The 27,641-nt window shown below is 39.0% G+C and overlaps 1 protein-coding gene across 6 annotated transcripts in view; it reads right to left on the bottom strand.

The window, feature by feature from the left end:
* The window catches only part of LOC133041134 (uricase), a 124,517-nt gene that overhangs the window by 96,711 nt on the left and 165 nt on the right, over positions 1-27,641 (bottom strand). For 3 of the 6 annotated variants that reach the window (XR_009689167.1, XR_009689168.1, XR_009689166.1), the window contains exons 2-4: positions 24,853-24,948; positions 16,523-16,604; positions 9,123-10,355 (exon numbers count right to left, since the gene is read on the bottom strand). Coding sequence is in view for 3 of the 6 variants with exons in the window: in XM_061121520.1 (XP_060977503.1) it covers positions 9,123-9,188 (66 nt within the window). In the remaining 3 variants the exon portion in view is untranslated. Of the gene's footprint in view, positions 1-9,122; positions 10,356-11,059; positions 11,516-12,320; positions 13,003-16,522; positions 16,605-24,852; positions 24,949-27,641 lie in introns of those variants that run through there. The other 3 variants (XM_061121520.1, XM_061121522.1, XM_061121521.1) reach the window with 3 other exon arrangements.

Raw genomic sequence — 27,641 nt, 5'->3', positions numbered from 1 at the left:
AATTTTTTGTACAGTTCATAGGAATACGAGACCACCTGACCTGCCTCTTGAGAAACCTGTATGCAGGTCAGGAAGCAACAGTTAGAAGTGGACATGGAACAACAGACTGCTTCCAAATAGGAAAAGGAGTATGTCAAGACTGTATATTGTCACCCTGACAATTTAACTTATATGCAGAGTACATTATGAGAAATGCTGGGCTGGAAGAAGCACACGCTGGAATCAAGATTGCCAGGAGAAATATCAATAACCTCAGACATGCAGATGACACCACCCTTATGGCAGAAAAGTGAAGAAGAACTAAAAAACCTCTTGATGAAAGTGAAAGAGGAGAGTGAAAAAGTTGGCTTAAAGCTCAACATTCAGAAAACTAAGGGCACCTGGTTCCATCACTTCATGGCAAATAGATAGGGAAACAGTGGAAACAGTTGCAGACTTTATTTTTTGGGGCTCCATAATCACTGCAGATGGTGATTGCAGCCATGAAATTAAAGGACACTTACTCCTTGGAAGGAATGTTATGACCAACCTAGACAGCATATTAAAAAGCAGAGACATTACTTTGCCAACAAAGATCCATCTAGTCAAAGTTATGATTTTTCCAGTAGTCAGGTATGAATGTGAGAGTTGGACTATAAAGAAACGTAAGCACCTAAGAATTGATGCTTTTGAACTGTGGTGTTGGAGAAGACTCTTGAGAGTCCCTTGGACTGCAAGGAGATCCAACCAGTCCATCCTAAAGGAGATCAGCCCTGGGTGTTCATTGGAAGGACTGATGTTGAAGCTGAAAATCCAGTAGTTTGGCCTGCTGATTCGAAGAGCTGACTCGTTGGAAAAGACCGTGATGCTGGGAAAGATTGAGGGCAGGAGGAGAAGGGGATGACAGAGGATGAGATGGTTGGATGGCATCACTGACTCAATGGACATGAGTTTGGGTAGGTTCCGGGAGTTGGTCATGGACAGGGAGGCCTGGCGTGCTGCAGTTCATGGGGTCGCAAAGAGTTGGAGAGGGCTGAGTGACTGAATGAACTGAACTGAACTGAATGGTCTAGTGGCTTTCCCTACTTTTCTTCAATTTAAGTCTGAATTTGACAATAAGGAGTTCATGATCTGAGCCACAGTCAGCTCCCGGTCTTGTTTTTGCTGACTGCATAGAGCTTCTCCATCTTTGGCTACAAAGAATATAATCAACCTGATTTCTGTATTGACCATCTGGGTTATACAATAAATCCTTGTTGCTTATCAATTTTATTTTTATTATTTATTTGTATTTGGCTGTGCTGGGTCTTTTGCTGTGCTGCCTTTTCTCTAGTTGCAGCGAGCAGGGGCTACTCTCTAGTTGTGATTCGCAGGCTTCTCATTGTGGTGGCTTCTCTTGTGGAGCATGGGCTCCAGGGCTCATGGGCCACAGTAGTTGCCACTCCTGGCTCTAGAGCACAGACTCAGTAGATGTGATTCACCGCCTTAGCTGCTCTTGTGCATGTGGGATCCACCCAGATCGGGGATGGAACCCGTGTCTCCTGCATTGGCAGAGGGATTCTTTACCACTGAGCCACCAGGGAAGCCCCAGAATGTTTTTTAAAAGGTAACTTAAATGAAAAAGGTAACCATTTAAATTCTATAGCTTTAGAATTCTGTAACTTGTTGCAGGAGGAATTGAAATCTTCCTTCATTTACATTAAGCCTGCAGGCATCCAGGGCTTTGTGGTCTGTGCCAGTGGTGAGGCCTGAGGATTTCCCTTCTCCTGCTCTTATCAGCGTCTTACTAACTCACTCCTAGAGATAAGGGCACTGACTAGGTATGCCATGGAGATTAGAGTTACAGCTGAATTAAATAACAAGTCAACTAGAGTCATGAGTTTCGCTTGTAAAGTCAACTCTCAATTATTCCCTACATGGGTTACTATTTGGTAGATTTTCCACAAGGAATGTTAATACCAGGCTGAATTTCTCATGCTATCAGCATTCTCTCAAACTGACAACCTGTCCCCCTCTGATGAGTGCCTCTCAAGGGATAGTCATTTTAAATGCCACTCACCTAAAGCAAATCATAATTAGGAAGGGAAATTAGGTTAGGAATGCAGTGCATCCCCAGGCCAAATAAACTATTCACTCCAACTTTCAAATCATTAGTACCAGAATCCTGCTTCCTATAATAGGGAAAAACTGGTTGCTGGTAGAACTGTACCTTTCTTTAAGACAGATGATATTTTGGAAGCACACTTCTAAAAGTCTTAATCCAGAAAACTGGTTGCTGGTAGAACTGTACCTTTCTTTAAGACACATGATATTTTGGAAGCACACTTCTAAAAGTCTTAATCCAGAACTCAGGGTGACTCAATAACCTGCATTTTCCCAAGTGGGTCCTAGAGAATAACAGGGCATGTTTAGGGTCTTCATTGTGTTCTAAGAAGTAGATTCAAGTAGCATTCCTCAAGTTGTTGCTTATCTATTTTTTCAGTTCCCCCTCCCTTCCAAACCACCATTGTGTAACAGGAAAACCAAAATGTCATCGGTATTGCCAACAGAGCTGTCTAAAATAGAGGTGGGAGGCCATGAAGGAAGAGTGAGTGACGTATGTGTCAGCCCAGATGGGGCTTCCCCAGTGGCTCAGCAGTAAAGAATCATCCTGCAATGCAGGAGTTGCAGGAGACACAGGTTTGATTGTTGTCGGGAAGATCCCCTGGAGAAGGGTATAGCAACCCACTCCAGTATTTTTGCCTGGAGAATCCCATGGACAGAGGAGCCTGGCAGGCTACAGTCCATAGAGTGCTGAGTCAGACACGATTGAAGTGACTTAGCACGCATGCACACACAGCCCAGATGAAATCTGAACTTCAATCACTTATTGTCTTAACATAGGCATCCAGAACATCTTCCCAATGATCCAGAAACTCAAAATATTCATTTGACCCTTACCCTAAAATAACTCATGACAACTTATCTTTTAAGGATAAATACTTCCTTTCTTGTGTCATCAGTCAGTCAGTCAGTTCAACTGCTCAGTAGTGTCCAACTCTTGGCGACCCCATGAATCGCAGCACGCCAGGCCTCCCTGTCCATCACCAACTCCCAGAGTTTACTCAGACTCATGCCCATCGAGTCAGTGATGCCATCCAGCCATCTCATCCTCTGTCGTCCCCTTCTCCTCCTGCCCTCAATCCTTCCCAGCATCAGGGTCTTTTCCAATGAGTCAACTCTTCCCATGAAGTGGCCAAAGTATTGGAGTTTCAGCTTCAACATCAGTCCTTCCAAAGAACACCCAGGACTGATCTCCTTTAGGATGGACTGGTTGGATCTCCTTGCAGTCCAAGGGACTCTCAAGAGTCTTCTCCAACACCATAGTTCAAAAGCATCAATTCTTCGGCGCTCAGCCTTCTTCACAATCCAACTCTCACATCCACAGAGTTAATCATAATTCCTGCCAGACAATTTTAACAATTTTGTGGCTTTTCCCTTATAAGCCCCTGACTCTTCTTCCAGGAACACTCTTGTTTTACCAAATCTGTCTCCTGAACTGCAAATCTTAAGACCCCGAATAAAGTTCTTTGTTCTTTGCAGCCTTGATACTGATTATTGTTTGACATTTGATATGTGTTTTAACTTAATGAAAAGTAAATTACAGGAAACACTTCCAATCTCAGGATAAAAAGTAGGATTTTTTAAAAGTTGAACATTCAAAATACTATAAAATCCATTGAGGCCAGATACGATTTTTTTCTATTATGTATGAGTGAAGAGAGTTTAAACTTGTGTTCTTGACTAACAATAAAGATAAGGAAACTGGGGCAGTTGCCCCCAAATATGCTATCCATTTATTTCTCTTGATTAGTGATTTTTTTCACTTTTTAAAACCCAAAGCTCTTTCTTCAAAAAATCTTACTTAGGATCCCAGTTTTTAAACAGATAAAACAAGGCTGCCCTGGCTGAAATGAGAACGGAGGCTCAGAGCCACCTTCATACTCATCACTTAGCAACCTGCAGATCCCAGAAAAACACCTGTGCAGCCCTAGGGTTCTGTAAGCAGTGGTATGTTCCATTGTTCAATATACTCTTAATTTTATTATTGAATCAAGCCAATCTGCAGAGAGATATATATTTGAAAAGTGATTTGGGCCTTCATAGAATTGTCAGGCTTCCCAGATAGCACTAGTGGTAAAGAATCCGCCTGACAAGTCAGGAGACACAAGAGACACAGGTTTGATCCCTGGGTCGGAAAGAACCCCTAGGGAAGGAAATGACAACCCACTCCAGTATTCTTGCCTGGAAAATTCCATGGACAGAGAAGCCTGGCAGGCTACAGTCCATGGGGTCACAAAGAGTCAGACATGACTGAGCACACATACACAGAATTGTCTGAAAGTATAGAATTAAATTTATTCAAATTGCATTGTTACCCTATTTTTAATTAAAATAGATTTACTTAAAAAGTAGCCCAAGGATCAAGAGTTATATTTAGTATAATGGACAAAAGCATAGACTTTGGAACTAGATTGACCACTTTTCAAATCCAGCCTTTCCATTTATTAACCACGTGACCTCAAGCAAGTTACTTGACTTCCCTATGCCTTTGCTTCCTCATCTGTAAAAAGGAGATGAGGACAGTAATACTATCTACCTCAGAAAACACTGTATTAACATGCTATATATAAATGAGAAATAAATGAATTCTAGTTTATAAAGCAATCAGAAGAATGCTATAAAATGCAATAAATTGAACAGTCAGAAAATTCTTTTCTGTAGCCTCAGTATTAAGAAAATTTCTTTCACCCAAAAATGTGTATTTTTGTAATGAAAGCACTGTGATTCTTAGAAATGAATTCTTCTTTATTGTGGCAAAAATATGAAGATATGTCTCCACTTCTCCCTCTAAGGCCCATGGGAGAAAAATTAGATGACTTCTCACTGAAACCATACAAAGCCCCAGAGTATTTTCAAAGTAATCCATGTAACTACTACTAGGTCAAAGCTGACACCTAAGTATATAAAACCTATTACTCTCCTTGGGCTACAAGTACTCTTTCCATTACACCACCCTGCATTCTAGGTGGAAGGAACCACAAGCCCAAAGAAATGAATACAGAGCATGTTTATAAAATAGTGAATATAAGAAAATAGCATAGGTTTTTATTTATCAAAAATTCATATTAACTTATTATGTCATTAATTTAAAATATAAATAATATAAACTTCATAATAGCAGATGGGAAAACAATGGAAACAGTGACAGACTTTATTTTCTCAGGCTCCAAAATCACTGCAGATGTTGACTGCAGCTAAGAAATTAAGAGACGCTTGCTTCTTGAAAGAAAAGCAATGACAAACCTAGACAGCACATTAAAAAGCACAGACATTACTTTGCCAACAAAGGTCCGTATAGTCAAAGTATGGTTTTTCCAATAATCATGTATGGATGTGAGAGCTGGACCATAAAAAAGGTTGAACACTGAAGAATTGATGCTTTCGAATTGTGATGCTGGAGAAGACCTTGAGAGTCCCTTGGACAGCAAGGAGATCAAACCAGTCAGTCCTGAAGGAAGTCAATCCCAAATATTCACTGGAAGGATGGATGCTGAAGCTGAAGCTCCAATACTTTGGCCATTTGATGCGAACAGCCAATTCATTAGAAAAGACCCTGATGCTGGGAAAGACTGAGGGCAAGAGGAGAACGGAGCGACAGAGGATGAGATGGTTGGATGGCATCACCAACTCAATGGACATGAGTTTGAGCACATTCTGAGAGATACTGAAGGACAGGGAAGCCTGGCATGCTGAAGTCATTGGAGTTACAAAGAGACAGACATGACTTGGCGACTGACCAACAACAAAATGTGTTGAATACCTATGTACCAGGTACTCTATTGAATATTTTACACATATTCTGTCATTTAATTTTCATAAAAAATCTTTGGAGCCAATAAAATTATGATTCCCATTTTACAGATAGGATAATTAAGAGTCAGAGAGACTAAGCAATGACACATAGGTAGTAAGTATCAGGGTTAGGACTCAAACCAGTTTTACCTGACTCCAAACCTGTGTTCTAAACTGCTCACAAAACATGACTTTATGTGACATACATGAAAAATAGAAATGAAGAAAACAAAACTGATGTAAGACATATTGCAAAAAAGGAATCCATGGAGTTCAGCGACTGTTGCAATGTATTAGAGAAAAGGAGAGAGTTAAAGATGACTCAAGTTTGAAGTGTGAGTAACATGGAGAATAGGGACAGCGTTCAAAGAGAGAAGTCAAGAAGAGCTAGCTTCTGGCAGCGTGATGAGTTCATACTTAGATAGCACTCCTTCCAGAGCAGGAAACAGTGTGTAGAGCAGAGTGTCACTATTTTCACATTAGTTTATGCTACTCATACATCAGATTTTCCAAAAGCCTAGGCAGAGGGTAGACTGGAACTCCTACTTCTTGACAGTCTGAACAGATTTTTCTATCCTCCTTTACTATTTGAACAATAAGCATGATTTTAAAAGTGGTCAGAAGAAAAAGAAATTAAAGGTACTAATTTCTTAAGGAATGGGTAGTCTTTTTCTCCAGGAGTTAAAGCAATGAACATATCCTTCTGCACAACAACCACCAGTATTTTGGCAAGAACTATACAGGGAATATCAAAATGGGCAGTGCCATCTCAGCAGGATTAGAAGTTCCACTTTTCATGAAAACTTCTGTTTCTTTCACAGCCACCACCATGACCACCACCACCACCACCATCACAAGGGGAAATTTTTCTGAGAAAATAAATTCATGATTGATAAAAAATGTCACATTTCTGCTTTTAAATAGTTGTTGACTTAGGCAAGTAACTTGACTTTTCTGTGCTTACCTAGTTCCCTCCTCTACAGACTTGGTAGGTTGTTTAGATTTTATTTAGCTCAGTCTTCACTTTGACTGAACTGATGCTACAGTTCTGTCCAATGTTTTACATTCCATTATTCAAAAAGGTGGAGAGGAGAGGCCAAAGAATACTAAAGCTGCAAGTACTGCTACAGTTTATTTTGTGCAATTCCTTCAGTTTATAAACAACAAAAAAAATGAGGCACAGGGTCTTGACTCAGCTGGTCAGCAATACAGTCCACTCTAGAACTGAGCTACTGATTCACAATTTTGGGCTTTTCCCAACACACCACTGTGTCTTTTCTAACCAGCTGGTTTAGAAAGGATATTCGCCTTAGGACTTCCCTGGTAGTTCAGTGGTTAACACACCATGCTTTCAAAGCAGGGGACATGGGTTTGATCCCTGGCCAGGGAATGAAGATCCCACACGTAACATGACCAAAAAAAAAAAAAAAAAATACTCACCTTGGATGAACTCAGAGTGAGTCACAGGGAAAAAAACAAACAACAAACAAAAAATACAAGGCCTCACTGACTGGAGAGAGATTTATGTGTAGGACTTAAGGTTCTTATGAAATCTCATAACACTTCACTTGAGACATTAAAAAAACTGTGTTATATGCTTTTTATAGCACAGTATAATAGCAAAGTCTTCAGACAGAATCTCTGGTCTCACCACAGCAGACACAGCGTACCCTTAGAAAACCTGCTCTGAAGTCTCAGCTCCTGTGACTACAAAAGGAAAGAGATGGTACCTTTCTACCTGGGAGTGCCCACAACAAAATCTGCAGTTGGTTCCCACTTTGACTTTGCTGCTAGAAAAGCAAAGGGGGGGAAAAAAAAAAAAGACAATGTTCTGAACTAGGCATACAGGAAAGAAACTGGGTGATAGAGGGTGCCAGCCAAGCCCTCTAGCAACATCCCAGGTCCCCATCTTCGATTCTCTTTTTCTTTACTGCTGACCTTTAGAAGGATACAGAAATACTGTTGTAAATAGAAAACTCAAAAATGGAAACTCTGGTGAGAGTCAGCTGGCACTGGTGAAGAAGCTGTGTGCAGAAGTACATGCTGTCTGCACCAGGGGCTGGCTCTGCTCACAATCTCTGTGGTGAGCTGTAAAGCTTAATACAACCATCTGGTGGACACCCTGGAATTCCGCAGAGATAGGCACTAAATGAACACAGAAAAGACTTATAAAGCTAATTCATTGTTTTTATAGATCAAAATCTTTTTACCTTCTAGACAAGAGTGAAAATGAAAAAATGAAATTAACTGCTTCTCCCTTTTGAGGTAAAAGCAATCTGGAAAATAAAATAACTGCCCACTCTGAACATAAAGGAACATATCTCCTCTGACACTTGTGTGCTTCAAGTCTTCTAAGGGGTGCTTTTCTTAATGATGGGCTTTATGCCATTTACAACCCCAGATCCAATATACTTAGTAAATCTCTTACTCTAAAACGAATTTTTTTAAAAAAGTTGTACTAATATTCATTTATTTATTCATTCATCAACAAATATTTATGAGTGTCTCTGATGTGCCAGGCACTATTTTGGGTGCTATGGATATAGCAGTGAATAAATTAAATTCCTGTCATGGAACTTATATTCTGTTCAAAATCTCTCCCTAGATGTTTGTTGAATCAATGAGTGATAAATAATACTGGGGGTAGCCTATGAGAATTAGGTGAATTAGAGCATAAAGATGTGCTCAGTTGCTCAGTCATGTTTGACTCTTTGAAACCCCATGAACTGTACCCCACCAGGCTCCTCTGTTCATGGGATTTCTCATGCAAGAATACTGGAGTGGGTTGCCATTTCCTCCTCCAGGGGATCTTCCAGACCCAGGGATCAAACCCTCGTCTCCTGCATTGGCAGGCAGACTCTTTGCCACTCCATCACCTAGGAAGCCCAGTATAGAAATAGACTGTGAGCTATATAAAACCTAAGATTAAAAAATATATACATATATATTTTATAAATTGATCTTTGAATTTCATCTCATTCCTGTTCAACTCTCTCTTTAGGTTTGGCTAGACTGCTATAAAATAAAATAGAAACAATTTCTAAGAAGTATTTCTCCCAAGACACTGAGCATAAAATAGCAACCAAGGAAAAAAGAGGTCCTTATAAACAGAAAAGAAAATAGAACCTGGTAATGATCACTCTCATCCAGTGAAGTCCTACATGCTTCTACAAGCATCAATTTTTTTAAAATCCAGTGAATCTCAAAGACCAGCACTAAGATAAGTAACAACCTGGTTGAAAACTTACTTCAAGGAAGTGCAGAGATGACCTTCCACAGCCTGGACTTTGGGGTTCCATGTTGGTTAAGTTCATCTGAACCAGTGGATTACTGCTGACCTCCAGTCAGTGGCATCTTAATTTTCATAGTGTCCTGGGTGGTGCAGCTAGTGGAGGGATGGGTCAGACAAAGTCAAGTGTTTCATAATGTAGTCAGGCACAGAGCATGTCCTTTGCCTCTGGGAAGTAAAGTTATGAGGATAAAGCTTATGACAGAAATCACTTCTAGCATCAAGGAATGTTAACAGGGCAACATAGACAACAAAGCCTAGGTAATTATTAAAACAAATTTCCAAAGAAAGGCCATCACTGGCTATCTCTCATTCTATCCTCCTAAGCTCACCAAATGAAAGAAGTTTATTATTACATCAGGTAAAGTTAAAAAAAAATACCAAAGCACATAATATTTGCTACCAAAAATGATGCTACCTTCATCTCAGGGTAGTTTCTCCTTAGATGGCAAACCTATAATAAAAGGAATGAATTATGTTTTATTTGCCCTCATTTTTGTACAAGGTGCCATAAATATTACTATTGCCTATATTCATATCCAAGAAAAAAGCTGAAGTCAAACAACAGTTTTCAAATAATACCAAGGATATGCAGGTTAAAAAAAATCTTTAAAAAAACCCCAAAATATGAACAAGAATATAAAACAACTTGATGAGGTCCAGAGTACAAGATGCTTCCATCCTGAGAAGAGAATTAAGAGGTAGGTTCAAATCCTAATTTGCTACCTGGGTCATCCTCTCAGGCAGTCCCTCACAAGAAGGACAACTTCGTCACCAGTAATGATAAAGCAGTTAGAAGCAGTTCTTATTTAATTAGAGGAACCCAAGTAATGATGAGCAATAGATAAAATACATATATTGAAAGAACATGTACAAAACCAGTATTATTTTTGTGAAGTGTCTGGTATCAAAAAGACTTGGGGAGGGGGAGATAGATGTGGTGGGAGCGGGGGCAGGAAGCAGATGTAAAATGAGAAGAGGAAGCATAAGCAACACTTGTAAAAAGGGTTGTTAACTAATTCTAATATTTTGCTTTTTAAAACTTTCAAAATATTTTGAGTATTGGTTCTCTTCTTCTTCTCTTTCAAGTTCTCATTCTTTTCTCCAGTTTCCTTTAATGGCTTTTTCTCCCTTTGGGGCCTTTTCCTTTTTCTTTGTCTCCATCTTCTCCATACTGCAAAGCTCCGAGGCTCTGGGGTTAAGAAAGGGATGATATGAGAGGAGAGAATAAGAGTGTGACCAGAATTGGAGACTGAAACATTTACCTCCCTTAAGCCCTAGTTCTATAAGGATGTCTATATAACCTGGTAAAAATGATCACAGAACATGGCAGAAATAAAGACTTAGGAAAGAAAGTCCACCATTATAAAGTCCAATCACGAAACATGTTCAAACATGCACAGTCATTTGCCGCACCTCCATATATTCCACCATCTGGATTTGATATTACATAAAAGCATAACAGGAAGCATTGAATGCCAGAAGGTGTGCATGAAAGAGATGACTAAGAACAACATCTCGCCAGTGACCCAAAATCCAGTGTTTAAGATGGATGGGTTGTTGTCCATACATTCTTGGAAAGCCAAGAAGTGTGGCTTTCCAGAGTTGTTTCAAATGATTTCGCATTTCAAAATGCATGAAAATTGTTCATCTTGTGAAATAGGCATAATCATTGCTGGCATTACAGGGAATTAAAAGGGCCACTATGTACCCAGGAAAACAACCCGATACATCTAATAATAAATGTACACCCTCCATCCACAAGTAAAGTATAAAATGAAACAAAATACACAAACAGAAAAAATAAAGAATGCTAATGAAGATATCTTGAAAGGTAACCACCAGAGGTTTCCCAGGTAGGGCTACCCCAGGTACGGCTACTAGTAAAGAACCCACCTGCTAATGCAGGAGACATGAGACATGGGTTCGATCCTGGGTTTGGAAGATCCCCTGGAGGAGGGCATGGCAACTCACTCCAGTATTCTTGCTTGGAGAATCTCATGGACAGAGCCTGGTGGGCTACAGTCCATAGTGTCGCAAAGAGTTGGACACAACTGAAGCGACAGCATACACACCATTATTTTTATTATTAAGCTACTGGAATATTTTGAAGTGTTAATTGCCTTTCTTTTCCTCCTTTGTGTCTTTTTATTTTTCTTCCACCTTCAACATGCTTCCCAATCCAGGCACATAGAAATGATACATTTATTGCCTCCAAGTAGTTTTGGGACAAGACAGAAAGTAGAAGATGGCAGCAAATCATTTTCATCATTCTTCCAGGATCTTAAGAGAACACAGTGGTTTTGTGAAGGGGACGTACGTTTCTTGCTGAACATCGAAAAAGTGTCTTGGCTAAAAATAAAAAGGGAAGAAGACTGTCATAAATAGACTCCCTCTGATCTAGGTTGGCGGCTGAGGGGAGAAGAGAGAGAGGGGGAGGCTTGCAGATTCTGAGAGCAAAGTAGACCTGAGCCCATGCCCTACCAGAATACTAGTGCAGCAGTGAGACCCAGAGAGAAATGGCTGCCTGCTGTGTCTTGGCTGGGAGAGCACAACCACCTAAGTACAAAATGTTCAGCTAAAGTCCACAGGTAAAGGTAAAGAAGATGATTCCCACGGGTGATGTATAAATTAAGGTTTTTAGCTTGGCAGCATATTGCACCTGGTTTGAGCAAGAAAAGAATGTATTGCCTTAAAAGTGGAATTTATTGGAAGGTTATAGGGAAGTTCAGGTTTTCCAGATGGTGCTAGTGGTAAAGAACCTGCCTGCCAACGCAGGAGAATGAGGGATGTGGGTTCAATTTTAGGTTGGGAAGATCTGGAGGAGGGCATGGCAACGCACTCCAGTATTCTTGCCCGGAGAATCCCATGGACAGAGGAATCTGGCAGGCCACAGTTCATAGGGTCACAAACAGTCTGACATGACTGAACCGACTTAGCATGCACACATGCACAGAGGGAAGTTCAAGGAACCAAAAGCAATTTGGGAAGATCTAGCTTCAGAAGGGGAAGATTGAAGTAATTTTGATGACCTGAGTAACAGGAAGTATGGGCTTCCTTCAGGGTGCTGACACCAAGTTCATCAGCTACAATTTTTTCCCATCCTGAGTCACTCCTCACAAAATTTAAATTCCAGGAAGAGCTGGATGAAACTTACTTAGATCCCTTTTCAGCTAAGGAGGGTAGAATAACTTGTCTGATACTTGCAGGAGATGGTAGGTATTAGAAGGGTTAATACCTGAAAGGAAAATTTAACTCCTGTTACAAAGAATGACAGAAAGAATGGATGCTGGGCAGGCATAAATAATATATGCCAACTATGGTGCCAACTTTATATATACATAAATCTCCTATGGTTGATCACTTTTTTTAAAAAGTATTTATTTATTTGATTGTACTGGGTCTTAGGCAGGGCATGAGGGATCTAGTTCCCTGACCAAGGATAGAACCTGGGCCCCCTGTGTTGGGAGTATGGAGTCTCAGCCACTGGACCACCAGCGAAGTCCCCTGGTTGATTACTTTTTGATACATTGTTTATTTATAATAATCAACTGGAAGAAGTTGAGGTTCAATTTTTTGGGGTATTAATCATGTCACTCTCCTGTTTACAAGTATTCACTGACCCCTCATTCTCTCCAATTCCTTTATATTCTTCCAGTCCTTGCCTATCCCTCCAGCTTCATCCTCAGTCCCCTTCCTTCAGCACTGTACATTCCCATAATACTAAGGGACATGCAGTTCCTTGAATACATTATCTTATTTCATATCCACAAGTTTTTACACATGCTACTCCCATTACTTGGAATGACCATCCCTATTCCTTGTCTGCCTGCAGAGTCCACTCACCCAAATCAAACATTTCCTCTTTAGGGATATCTTTTTCTCCCTAATATCCTTTCCCCATTACTTCTCTTCATCATGGTATCCCCAAATAAATTCATTTTTCTACTGCAATTATTTGCTCATATATTTGCCTCACCTATAGATACATGAGCTTTTAGGAGTAGATTCTGAATAAACAGTGTTGAATTGGGACTTCCTTGGTGGTCCAGTGGTTAAGACTTCACCTTCCAATGCAGGGGACTCAGGTTCAATACCTAGCTGGGGAGCTAAGATCCCACATGCTTCAGGGTCAAAAAACCAAAACACAAAACAGAAGCAATATTGTAACAAATTCAACAAAGACTTAAAAAAAAAGAAATGATACACACAGACACACACAAATCTTTTAAAAAAAAAACTTGTTGAATATATTAGTGAATTTTCCAATCATATACCAATATTCACCCAGGGCTCACTCTGCTTGGAGTTATGTACAGGAGTTGTATTAGGGATTCATACAGAATGTTTACTACCACATTAATTCCCTGTCAGGGGTATGCAGTCGGGAAGGAAAAGTGTTCTAGGCAAGACACAGGTTTTCATTAGAATCTCTGGATATTCACTATTCCTTAATTCCCATGTCTACTTGAGAGCACAATGCACCATTTCCTGCCTATTTTATTTGCTGATATTACTTCTGCAAATTTTATTTGTCTTCATTTCATTTCTGTAATGGTAAAGTTCATACTCCAAATTATTTATAAATTACTAATGAAATGCTGGTTTTATATTTCACTGTACAGCACCGTCCCCTAACAGCATGGGTGCGGGAGCCAGATTGCCTGGGTGTTAATCCTGGCACTCTGGGCCAGGTCACCCGACATACTGGTCAGGTGACTCTGGGCCAGACTATTCAAACTCTGTGCCTCAGGCACCTAATCAATAAAAGTAAGGTCCGTAATAGTACCCAACACATTGAATCATTGAGAGGGTTAAATGGGTCACAGATGTAAAGCACTTAGGACATTGGTTGGCAGGTAAAAAGTGCTAAATAAATGTTAGCCACCATTCTTATGAAATAAAATGTATACCCTACCATAGTATCACATTTTTTTGTCATTAAAATAATACAGTACATGAGAAGTATAATTACAGGAAGCATTCAGAAAACATGAATTTATTTCTATCACAGTAGGATTCAGGTCTTTGGTGTAATAATCAGGACACAAGAAACAGTTCAAAACCACTGCAATAGAGAATGACCCTTAAGGAGCTAATGAATGAATGGAGGAAACAGGGTAATATGCAGACTTGCTAATTCACCTCAGCTGTGTCTGACTCTTTGTGATCCCACGGGTTGTAGCCTGCCAGGCTCCTCTGTCCATGGGATTCTCCAGGCAAGAATACTACAGTGAGTTACCATGGCCTCCGTCAGGGGATCTTCCCGACCCAGGAATCGAACCCGCGTCTCCTGTGGCTCTTGCATTGGCAAGCAGGTTCTGAAGCCCAAAATAGGGTAAACAGAAATCCAAACCCACTCAGGGATGCTTCCTCACACAAGAGTTTAGTGACAGGGAAATAACCAAATAGGAGTCCATGAGATTACTTAATCTGAAGTGGCTAAGAGAGGAAGGGGTTGCCTCTAGTTGGGAGAATTTACTATGAAACTGACCTTTGTTAATGGAAATTTAAATAACTTATCTATTCACTGTAAATCCAGTTGAAATGAAGTTGGTACCATATAAAACTGGCTTTCCTAGCTTTCTAAACATGCTGGTCACTCAGTAAGATTTATGTAATGAAATATATTATAATCTTGTTCAGGAGTTTCCAAATTATCACACTATTTATATAACAAGATGCTTGGAAAGCCAAACATTTCTGTAGTTTGTGTTTCTACAAATTGATTAAGGACACTGTATGTTTTTATAGTCATGAAAATAAGCATTGGCCCTAATGTCAAGGACAGTCAAGCTTTAAGACAACTTAAATCACTAAAATACTTTCCCTCCTCCCTAATCTCTCAGAGTTTATCTTTTGATGGGATGTGTATTAATGAGTAAAATCAGATTACTGGCTAGGGAAAAATAACTGTGCTATTTTGGCATGTCTGGAATAACATGTGAAGATGCCTTACTTGGTGAGTAAGATACCTTACCCTGGAAAGTACAATATAGAATGAATAGTATTCTATAGTATATCTATAGTATTCCATAATATTTATAGAATGAATGAATAAATGAGTACTAGAACAATCTTACTTAAGAGTTTATATGGACTAAACGTGCTATATTCATTAAACACATGTCCAAGTTTAGGAAGACTTCCATTTTTAATAAAGATGCCTAAGAATCAAGGCCATGACTGCTATTTGAGTATTTGATATGACAATACAATCATCCTCTGGAAAAGATAACACACGGTATTTTCTTATCTAGAACATCAAACCTGAGCAATCTATGTTAGATGTTAGTTTCAAAACAATTGTAGCAATGTTTCTGTTAACTTGAAAGTGAAAGTGTGCAAGTGAGTCGATCAGTCACGTCCAACTCTTTGCGATCCCATGGACTGTAGCCTGCCAGGCTCCTCTGTCCATACAATTCTCCAGGCAAGAATACTGGAGTGGGTTGCCATTTCCTCCTCCAGGGGATCTTCTTGACCCAGGGATCGAACCTGCGTCTCCTGCACTGGCAGACTGATTCTTTACCACCAGGAAAGTCATGTTAATTTGAAATAAAATATTAAATAGATGATATCTTTTATTAGCTATATACAGTACATTAGGTGCATCTTCATTTTGTATAATGCAAGAAAGCACTAAATCTCCCCATGAATGGTGTGAAAGTAAAATCTTATTCAGGCATTTTTAAAAATAATTTTATTTATTTGTTTATTTTTGGCTATGCTGGGTCTTTGATGCTGCATGGACTTTTTTCTAGCTGCGAAGTGTGGGAGCTGCCTCTAGCTGTGGTACGTCTCGGGCTTCTCTTTGTGGCGGCTTCTCCTGTTGTGCAGCGCTCGGGCTTCAGTAGGTGCCGCACATTAACTCAGTACTTGTGGCTCCCGGGTTCCATGGCTGTGATGCATGGGCTTAGTTGCTCTACTGCCATGTGGGATCTTCCCAGACCAGCAATCGAACCTGTGTCTCCTTCACTGGCAGGCAGACTCTTTACCACTGAGCCACCAGAGAAGCCCCTTATTCAGGTATCTGAAAACTATTTTGTTCCTGAGAAAGAAATCTGCAAGAGAAATTTTCCTGGCTTCTGACCAACAATTTTGTTATTGTGTCAACCAAATAATTTTCAATTTATTATGTCAGGAAATCATAAAGATAATTCTTTCCCACATTTTACAACTGGGAACTCCTGAGGTTAAATCTCTTTTTAGTTATAGATATGGGAAACAATACATCAAATATATATATATATATGAAATCTTGCTTAAATTCATTTTGCCAAAATTCTATCAAGCTCTATCATCTCCATAAGAGAAAACATGGTTTGAAATAATTAAATGAAAAACAAATATTGCTCTCACATTCACAGTTTCAAACTTCATGCATCTGCCTTTTACAGGATCCACATTTGACTTCATCAAGGGCTTTGTTCCTGAGAATTCACTGCAGAGTCAAGAAAAGAAAATGAGTTATGTGCAGCTGTATGGGGTTGTGTTCAGTTAATCATTTACTCTAAGTCATATGGACCTAAAGGCATGACCCATGGTAAATTAAAAGAGCAACGGACTAATAATTCATAGCTTAATCTGGATGCTGTTTTAAATCTCTTTGAATTTCCATTTTCCCACTGGAAAAATGATGAAAATGCCTGCCTTGCATCTACTTATAGGAATTTTAGGAGGACTGAGATGCTATATCAGAAATACTTTGAGACTATCTAAGGTTAGTTGTATCATAATTCCTAGTATTTTTAAATAGCTTTGGTTTTTATTTTACATAGATACTAGTAAGGAAGACTGGGGAGATAATGGTTCCTTCTATTACAAGCCTTTTTTAGAATTTCTTCACACATATCAACGACCAGAACAAGATAATATTTGTGATCCTTGATTACTTTAAAAAACAAAACACAATTTTTAAAAAGCACAAAAGTTAAGCGTGGTAACTTTCTGTTCAGCTCAAAATTTATTTTAGAAATGATAACTTCACAACGAACTATTCACCTTCAGTCTTAAGGGTATTTCAAAAGGATGATTTAAATTTCTGATATTCTGGTTCCCACTGATGAATTCTCCATTTTGACAAGTTTTGATGAAGTCTATTCACTCTAGACAATTTATGCAAACCTAACTTGAATAGCTGATTTTGACTTTATCCCCTTGAGTTGCTAGAACTGCCCTGATTAAATTTTAAAATATAATTACAGGTAGCACATTGAGTCAGTCAGTTAGTCAGAGAAATCTGAGCTCTGAAAGCCTACTTCCTGTACCACACTGCATTAAGTGCTCTGGAGGAGGGCGGGGGTGGATGGGAACAGTCATCATGAAATGATTTAAGGATTATTATTAACACAACAGATCACCAAGCACAAAGTACTCAAGTGGAAACTCTATACACAAAAGTTCAAGAAATGGAGAATAAAAGAAGCACCTTTCCGGCTTCAACTGCCTGTCCTATATATTTAGTAAATGTATTTTGTGACTGCTAGTAGCTTTGCTGGCATCCCAACAAAATAAATTAAACAACGTTGGTCTACTTAACAAATGGGCAATCTGGGTTGGTGGAGAGCAGTTCTTTAATTTATTTTACCTGGTAATACTGCTACAGATTTACTCAGTGAAGGGCCAGGGAGACTTTTTTTTTTTTTTAACTTTTTATTCTGGAATAATGTTAGATTTACAGAAATGTTGCAAAAAATAATACAGAGTGTTCCAGTATACCATTACCAAGTTTCCCTTAACGTTAGTATTTTTACATTGCCACAGTACATTTTTCAAAACTAAGAACCAACATTGGAATGTTACTATTGACTAAACTGTGGAATTTATTCTAATTTCATTCATTTATACTAATACCTTTTTCTGTTTCAGGATTCAGTCCTTATACCCTACATTGCATTTAATAGGAGTATCTAATGTCTTACTGCTAAGATTAAAAAAATCAACTGTTTCTGGGCAATGAGGCTAATCAGTCAAAATATTAATGTGGAGCAGTAATAAAAATAAACTGAGTGTTCAAGAGCCACCTGGGCACACCATAGTGTCAGATTCTTAACCTTAGCAAAAAGTACGTATGATTTTGTAGGTAGTCATTAACCTCTTTCATTTACCTAAAGATGACTGTATCAAGACAAGCTCTACCATCATTTCTAGAGGGCTCTTGGTCATTGTTGTTTGGTTATTGTTTTGGGGGCCTTTTTTTTTTTTTAATATCCATGAGAAGATTTTGATAAGACTATTCTTTTGCTATCACCTAGTATAGACACCTAGATTTTCCAAAAGAAGACATGAGAAGAGGCTGACTTGGGTCCTAGTTAAGGAAACTTACCTTAGATACTAGAAAAACAAAACCTTAAGTAGTCTGCTAAACATCACTTCATGGGAAACAGATGGGGAGACAGTGGAAACAGTGTCAGACTTTATTTTTTTGGGCTCCAAAATCACTGTGGATGGTGATTGCAGCCATGAAATTAAAAGATGCTTACTCCTTGGAAGGAAAGTGATAACCAACCTAGATAGCATATTAAAAAGCAGAGACATTATTTTGCCAACAAAGGTCCATCTGGTCAAGGCTATGGTTTTTCCAGTGGTCATGTATGGATGTGAGAGTTGGACTGTGAAGAAAGCTGAGCACCAAAAAACTGATGCTTTTGAACTATGGTGTTGGAGAAGATTCTTGAGAGTCCCTTGGACTGCAAGGAGATCCAACCAGTCCATCCTGAAGGAGATCAGTCCTGGGTGTTCATTGGAAGGACTGATGCTGAAGCTGAAACTCCAATACTTTGGCCACCTCATGCGAAGAGTTGACTCATTGGAAAAGACCCTGATGCTGGGAGGGATTGGGGGCAGGAGGAGAAGAGGATGACAGAGGATGAGATGGTTGGATGGCATCACCAACTCGATGGACATGGGTTTGAGTAAACTCTGGGAGTTGGTGATGGACAGGGAGGCCTGGCATGCTTCGATTCATGGGGTCGCAAAGAGTTGGACACGACTGAGCGACTGAACTGAACTGATTGAAACATGTATCAGAGGGCTTTCCTGATGGCTCAGTGGTAAAGAATCCTCTTGCCAATGCAAGAGACATGGGTTTGATCCCTGGGTAGGGAAGATCCCCTGGAGAAGGATCCCCTGGAGGTGGTTGCCACCCACTCCAGTATTCTTGCCTGGGAGAATCCCATAGACAGAGAAGCCAAGCAGGTTACAGTCCAGGAAGCCTCAAGGAGTTGTACACAACTGAGCAACTGAACAAAAACAGAACATGTATTAGAAGATAATTATGAGTCAAGATCAATGGGTCTCCAACTTGGGCATGCACAAGGATTACCAGAGGGCTTGTTAAAATACAGATTTCTGACTTCCATCCCCAGAGTGTCCAACTCAGAGGGTCTGGGCTAGCCCAGGCATTTGCATACTAACAAGTTCACAGGGTGCTGTGGACGCTGCTGGTCCTGGAGCTATGCTTTGGGAGTTACTTTTGTTGACAGTCGTACGAAAGAAAAATAAAGCCACTTTGTTCTGATGAGGTACGTATAATCATAGGTCCCTGGATTTATCTGTTGCCTACCAGTTCAATAAGGGATCTGTTAAATCTCACTTCATGTCTGTGTGAGGACTAAGTTAGAAAAATAAAACAAAGATATGAGCTTTCCACTGCAGTTCTCACAAGTCTATCTTCCCTTCAATCAATTCAATCATTTTAAAAATATTTTTTGACAATAATAAATTATTATTATAAACCAACCATAAATTTTTGGCCTGAAACATGGCCTCTGATTGATCAATGAAACTTAATAGGGCTGGGGGATGAAACACACATCTTCAGCAGTGTTTCTGAAACTTTGCTGTGTTTATGGATCGCCTAAGGATCTTTCAGGTGGTCTAGGTGTGGACCCTGAGATTCTGCATTTCTATCAAGCTTCCAGATGATGCATTGCTGCTGGTCGTGGATCATACTTCAGGTTACATATATGCCTTTTGATGGTTTTAGCAAATACAAGATGTTCTAGCATCTAGTGCTCCCTGGAGAATCTTGGAACTTCCTAGCAATGCTCTGTCATAGAAATAGTTCTTTGGGTGCCTGATTCACTGCTGTACAGCAGAAAGTAACACAACAATGTAAAGCGCCTACACTCTAATTTAAAAAGAAAGAAACAAAGAAAAAACAAACAAAAAAAGAAAGAATGCCTTTGACGAAGGCAAGTTTTGGAACATACAAATCTGCATCCTGAACCCAAGTCTTTAGAATAAAGGGATAATTGTAGGGAAACTAAGTCAACAAAATCTCCCTGGAGTGCACTGGTACATGGTGGAAACTTCCTGAATCTGGTCACTTACTGAGGGGTCCTTTATCTTTAATCTCTATTTTTTTACCCTAGTTAATCTAGTAAGTAGGAGTGATCTAGGGGAAAAGTACAGAAGAGTATAATCCAGTTTTGCAGTTTCTGCCCAGGTCACTGCCATGAATGCTCATCTCATGAACATGTCTTCAGTTCCTGAGACTGTTCTTCCATCTCCTTAACTCTCTCTGTCTCAGAGGTCCTCCTGGCTCTTGTGATGGAATTCCCAGGAAAGCTACTGACTTTTGTTATTCCCCCTAAATGAAATTTTAGCCAATGACCAACAATATATAAGACCTTTTCAGACCTTATCATCCCTGTTAGAATGTAAAGGGATAAAGGATAAGGGGCCTTTTATATCTATTTCATCTGGTTGCTATAGAGAAAAAAAAAGGAAGCTTCAGAAAAACTGAAAAGGTTTGCTGATTGCCTCCAGAAGAGGAAGACAGGCTATGAGAATGCATTCTTTTCCATAGTGGGTTGGAAGAGAAACCTTAGTCAGAATCAACTAACAGTATAAACTGTGGCTCATGCATCCTGAACAAGTGAATAGGGTAGAAGGACCCCCACAAAGCCCCCCTCAGACTGCCTCCATAAGTAGACTCCCGGAATATACTCAGGTGAATGAAAAGGTGTCTCTAGCTAAATAATGGTGGCAATGGAAGAGTCAGGCAACCTTCAGAGCTCCACAGATGAGAAAAGGTAACAGTGAGGTGGCCTAGCCCTGGATAGTATACATCAACAAAAGGCTCTCACTACTCACAAGTCTCCTAATTCCCTGCTTCTATCCCTGCATTGCATTATGGGCACTACCCTCAGTAACCTGGAGCCAAAAGAAACCCCTATTCAGAAAAAGCAGAACTTCAGAAAACTGTTCACTACTGTAAGCTTGACAACTTACTAGTACCAGAAGACTTCTCTGATGAGACTAGTAGTGATTTTAACATTGTGATTTTTTTTGATACTGTATAAAGAGTGTGTCAACTTATAGAAGAAATGCATAACTCAGTGAACCACTATTTTTCAGATGACCAATGAATGCATGATGTTACAAAATCATGCATCAGTAAAAGATCCATTCAAAATGCAAAACAGACCAATAGATTTTAAGGTAATAGAACATAAAGAGTTTGTTGATATGATTTTAGATTATATGGTGCAATTAATCTTTAAAATTAAGGGTTTTTCCTGATAGCTCAGTTGGTAAAGAATCCTCCTGCAATGCAGGAGACCCTGGTTCCATTCCTGGGTTGGGAAGATCACTGGAGAAGGGATAGACTACCCACACTGGTATTCTTGGGCTTCCCTTGTGGCTCAGCTGGTACAGAACATACCTGTAATGCGGGAGACCTGGGTTTGATCCTTGGGTTGGAAAGATCCCCTGGAGAAGGGAAAGGCTACCCACTCCAGTACTCTTGCCTGGAGAATTCCATGGACTACATAGTCCATGGGGTCGCAAAGAGTTGGACACAACTGAGCAACTTTCATTCACTTTCACTCTTTAAAAAACTTATTAGTCAAATATTAATGTAATATCAAAAAGAACATCCTTGGCTCTCTGCTAAAGTTCTTAAATACTCCTCCCTTTTCCAATCACAGACCTGTTTGAGGCTAGATTTTTCTTTATATTCTTTAACCAAAATGGTATGTCACAATATGTTAAACAGAGACATAGATACAAATGCAGTATCTCCCATTAAGTCAGACATAAAAGAGATTTGCAAAGCATGTAAAATGTTAACTTCTCATTGACCTTTTTGTTTGGAAAAATATAGTTATTTTCATGAAGTGTGTATATTACACATAATTGGTTTATTGTTATTATTTTTAAATAAATTTTTTCTAAGAAAACTGAAGAAATTAAAAATTTCTACATGGTAAATATTGATAGATATAAAGCATATAAACAAATGTTCTCTGGAGTTCCCAATAATTCTTTTTAAGCTTTTTATTTATTACCAAAAAAATTTCCCAATAATTTTTAAGGATAAAAGCTTGAAAACTGCTAACCTAAGCTACGGGTTTCCTTTGTGGCTCAGCTGGGCCCACAATGTGGGAAACCTGGGTTTGATTCCTGGGTTGGGAAGATCCCCTGGAGAAGGGAAAGGCTAACCACACTTCAGTATTCTGGCCTGAAGAATTCCATGGATTGTATAGTCCATGGGGTCACAAGGAGTCGGACACGACTGTGTGACTTTCACTCCACTTCACTTCATCCTAAGCTAAGGACTATGCTTCCATCAGCTTTCATTTTTAATATTATTTCTGATAATTATACAGAATGCTTGCTATATTTTGTTTGTGAAATGGTAACAGTAGAAAATATTTTATGTCACATTATAATTCTATGATAATGGCAAATTAGAACATAAATGTGGGGGAAAATAAACAGTATTGGTTGTAAACAATTGATATTTGTATCTCTGGTTTGGGTGATCAAATCACAACACATGGGTTAACGTCTATGGAAAATATATTCTGAGCTACAAGTGACTTGCAAATACACCTAATCTGGTTCTTCGAAGATGTGAGAAGAAATTTGGTTTTGATTATAAAACATGGTGATGGTCATATAACCTCTCATACTCTGGGCATTTGATTCTGTACTTGGGCTCTCCCCACTGGAATTCTTTGAAGGCAGGGAGTTGCTTTTTGTTTTTTAATTCTATAAATACATATATTAAAAAAGCCAGAGGATCTGGCATTAAGTATGACTTAATAAATATTTGTTGAACGAGTGAATCAACAGAATACTAAATACTTAGATATACAAAAGTCCTGCCAGGCTGATGTTTAAATTTTATTTATGCTTGCTCCATAGTCAGAAATATCATCCAGAGGCACTGAATACCTTACAAAAATATAAATAAAAGCTTTTGTGATGAACTCAAACAACAAGAAATCACTTTAGGAGATGATATTTTAGTGAAACTGGATTTTTATTGTGCTGTTACTTTTTCCGGTAAGCATCAGAAATGTGTATCAAAGTTTCTGATATGGTGGAACTACATGCACTCTGCAAATATCAGCAGGCAGAAAAAAAGAAAAAAACCCTGTTTAAGCAAACAGCCCACCTTAATGCTAAGGAGGCTACTCAGAAAATAAAGTAAGGACCGTCCTTCCATCCAACACCAGCATGGCCAAGTTTAGTGTCTACTGAAAAAACGTTTAAAGTCTCAAGGAAATTATTACAATCTATAAAGATTTACTTCTGGAAGAAAACTGCTGGTTTCCTAATATATTTCTGGTTTCTGGAAAGGTCAGGATATGCATTATGTCTATTTCATCGTGTGGAGTACATAGAGATGACAGTATTAACCATACAATTAATCTCCAGGTTTTCAGTATTTGAGAAGTTAAACAGGTCTTGGATACCAGGGAAATATTCACAGATGAGACACGAGCTCTGTAATGGTTCTACTGTCCTGTCAAAAGAAAATTTGGAGTGCTTTACTTGATACAAGCATTTTATTGAGCAAGAAACACTGCTCAAAAACAGGGCAGTTTTGAGCTGAAACATGGTTAGAAGCTCAGCATGCAGCAGTGACAGCTGAGTTTAAAAAGCATGAATGTGGGAGCACGTGTGTGTGTGTGTGTGTGTGTGTGTGTGTGACTGGTTACTAGAAACTTACAGTCTTTTTATGGTAGCAGCACTGTGTAAGCTTAACTGTCTATAGCAATTCGCTGGGAAGCTATAAGGTCATACTGACCTGAAAAAAGCTGTTTTAGTTTTAGATCAGAGTCAGGCTTTGGGCAAATCTGGACAGTTTAAAAGTTTTGGTTATATAACTATGAGTGTTTGTCTAAAAGTTTATTCAAAATGGGGACTCTATTTTGGTTTTTCTTTAACTGTTAACAGACCAAATGGCATAATTCAAGCTCAGAAAGCATTAGTTTATTACTTTGTGTTTCTCAAAGAGTTATAGCACATTGTAAACAAAAAATTTTTTATCCCTAAACCTTGTATTTCTTTCTCCTCATGCAATAGACTAATATTTTGTACTTATGGAATGATTTCTGTTATGTAAAGAGCATAAGTCATATTGTAAACACAGATCAAATTTTCTCAGCAGAATCTTAGGTTATATTTGTTTGGATCACTGAACTCATCTGGTGTCCATGTGTTGTATTCCAGGGTATTCTGGAATATCATGTACATTTGTATTCTCAAATAACAAGTAAAAAAAGTTATTAACTATCAAAATTAAATGTGTTATTTTAAAATAATGTATAGTCTATTAGGAGTAGGCCCTGCAAATAATAAACAATAAAGCAGTTACTCAAAAGAAGTGCATGGAAGAAATGGACCACAAACTAAGGAGCACTCTACATTGAACACTACTGAATACTTACACTAGAATTCTGTTTTATCTTCTTCCAAACTGTAAGCTACTTGAGGGCAAGCATGATGTCTTTTTTCCTCAACAATATTTAGCTTAGCCTCTAGATCTAGAAGTAATAAAAATAACCAGTTAGCATTTATTGCATGTGTATGTTTCTTTAATGCACATTATCTGAAGAAACTATGTGGTAATATTAGCCCAGTTAACAGATGAAGAAAATGAGGCTCAGAGAGATTACTGATTTAACTGAGATTTTATATCATCTATGTGACTGAATCAAAATCTAAACACAGATCTGAACACAGAGCCCACTGTTTCCATCATACTTGCTCTCCCTATTCATTAGAGTAGTATTAAACACACTTTTGCTGAATTGGTCAACACTTTTGTGATTTCTTCCAGATAAGAATTCGGATCATAGAAATAATTTTATTCAACTCATACAACTATCATTACCAACAAGCAAGGAAGGCAACAAGCAATGAAGGCAGCCTCTATAAACAGCTCTTGGTCTCATTTGTATGGCTCATCTAAATAAATAAAAAGTTATCCATTTCAGGATTATTTTGTTTTTACAAGGAAAGAATGTATCATATGTAGAGAGACAGAAAATATTAAGACTAGAAGAGACTTCCAAAATAGTTCAGTCTGTTTTTTAGATAAAGGTTGGTTTGTCTTCTCCTGCTGCCCCCTCCCCCCCACCAATTACAATCTGATTATTCCTCTTTAAATAAGCCAAGTAATATTTTTATGACTGCTTGAAGCCAAACCTGTAGGATAGTGACTTTTTAGCTCCACACTATTTTTCCCTTTTTCTTGTACTGTATAATTCAAATCCAGTTTTGGATCTAAACAGACAGGTTTTGTTTTCTAATCACAATTCTAGACTTGTAGCTTGACAGAAGGTTTTGGTGGGGCTTGTATTCTAAAATACAGTTTTGATATCTTTAATATCCTGTTTAAAAGAACTTGAAAAGGTGAAAATGAAGGATGGAAACCAAAATATTAGACTATGGAAACCAAAATATTAGACTATCAAAACACCCAATGTCAATATTGAAACATATAACTTGAAATTAAGGTAATTTCTGGAAAATCAACTGCTGACAGTAAACCAAAAAGAATTGTTTAGAGGTCATTTTCCTAAAATTAGAATGAGGAATATAGCAAAATTTAATCACTGGGAAAACGTTCACTTTCATGACACACTACTCTCTTGATTTTCCCTTCTCATTCTCCTTTACTAGGTCCTCCTTTTCTTTCTAGCTCTTCATGTGAGACTGCTTCAGGGTTCAGTTCATCATTCTCTTTTCTATTTCAGTTCTTTATCTACACTCACTATAATAGTTTGAATTACTATCCATTAGCTGATGACTCCCCACTTCTGATCTCCAGCCCATACCTCTCTCTCCAACCATCCAGTCATTCAGTCAAAAATCCTGGAGTCATCCGTGACTCTTCTCTTTCTCTTATGCCTTTCATTCAATTGTCAGGAATTGTACCTCCCAAAACAATCTGTTCACTTCTTACCACCTCCACTAGTACCACCGGTTCAAGACATTCATTTTTCCCCTCCTATCACTTTCCCTCCCCTACAGTCTACTCCCAGAAGAGTCTGAGTGATGCTTTTAAAATATGTCATCACACCATTCCTTTACTCAAAACCTTCCAAGAAATCTGCATCTCATATAAAAGCCAAAGCCCTTACAAAATCTTACACAATCTGTCACCCTAACCTCCCATGCCCACTCCCGCCCACCTTTACTCTCTTCTCTCATTGACCTCTGGCTTCAGTGAAGTTTTCTGAACAAGCCAGGCTCGCTACTGACTGAAGCCTTGGAGCTGAATGTTTCCTTGGCCTGGACAGCTTTTCTCCTAGATAAAAAGCTTTGCTTTTCTCATATTAACAGCTCTTCCCCCAGATAACCGCACTGTATGCTCCATTTGTTGTTATTGTTTAGTCACTAAGTGGTGTTCCACTCTTTTCGGACCGCGTGGACTGTAACGCACCAGGCTCCTCTGTCCATTTGAATTCTGGGGCAAGAATACTGGAGCGGGTTGCCATTTCCTTCTCCAGGGTATCTTCCGGACTCAGGAATGGAACCGGGGGCTCCTGCATTGCAGCCAAGTTCGTTACCCCTAAACCACCAGGGAAACCCATATGCCCTTCAAATCTCTGCTCAATAATTAAGACCACTCTCAGAATCCTATTTAAGAGCTATAACCCGTCCCTTTATCCCCTCATCTTCTTTTATCCTGTTCTATTTTTACAACACCATGCATATTTAATAGCTTACCACAGTAATTATTTGGGAGATCATTTTAGTTTCTAGTACAATGTAAACTCTATAAAGACTGTTTTGTACTTAGGCCATAGTGGCTCAGTGGTAAAGAATCCGCCTGCAATGCAGGAGACCCAGGTTCTATCCCTGGGTGGGGAAGATCCCCTGGAGAAGGAAATAGCAATCCACTCCGGTATTCTTGCCTGGAGAATTCCATGGATAGGGGAGCCTGGCAGGCTACATACAGCCCATGAGGTCACACAGAGTCCGACAGGACTGAGCAACTAACATTTAGGTTTGAAGGGCTCTCACATGGATAACAGTCAATAATGGATTTCAGCAACTCATTTCACAGTTCACACGCCTGGGCAAGCTCCGTATACTCTCCTCAAGCCTAAATTTCAGCACCTCCTTAAACTGATAAAACTCAGCAAACATAACTTTCCTTTAAGAACTTCCCGACCCGGAAATAAAAGCTTAAGGACGGGGTGGGAAGAAGAAGCTACTTCCGTTTCCG

Source organism: Dama dama, chromosome 20, assembly GCF_033118175.1.
Source record: "Dama dama isolate Ldn47 chromosome 20, ASM3311817v1, whole genome shotgun sequence".
NCBI lineage: Eukaryota > Metazoa > Chordata > Mammalia > Artiodactyla > Cervidae > Dama > Dama dama.
This window is presented reverse-complemented; position numbering and strand designations above follow the sequence as displayed.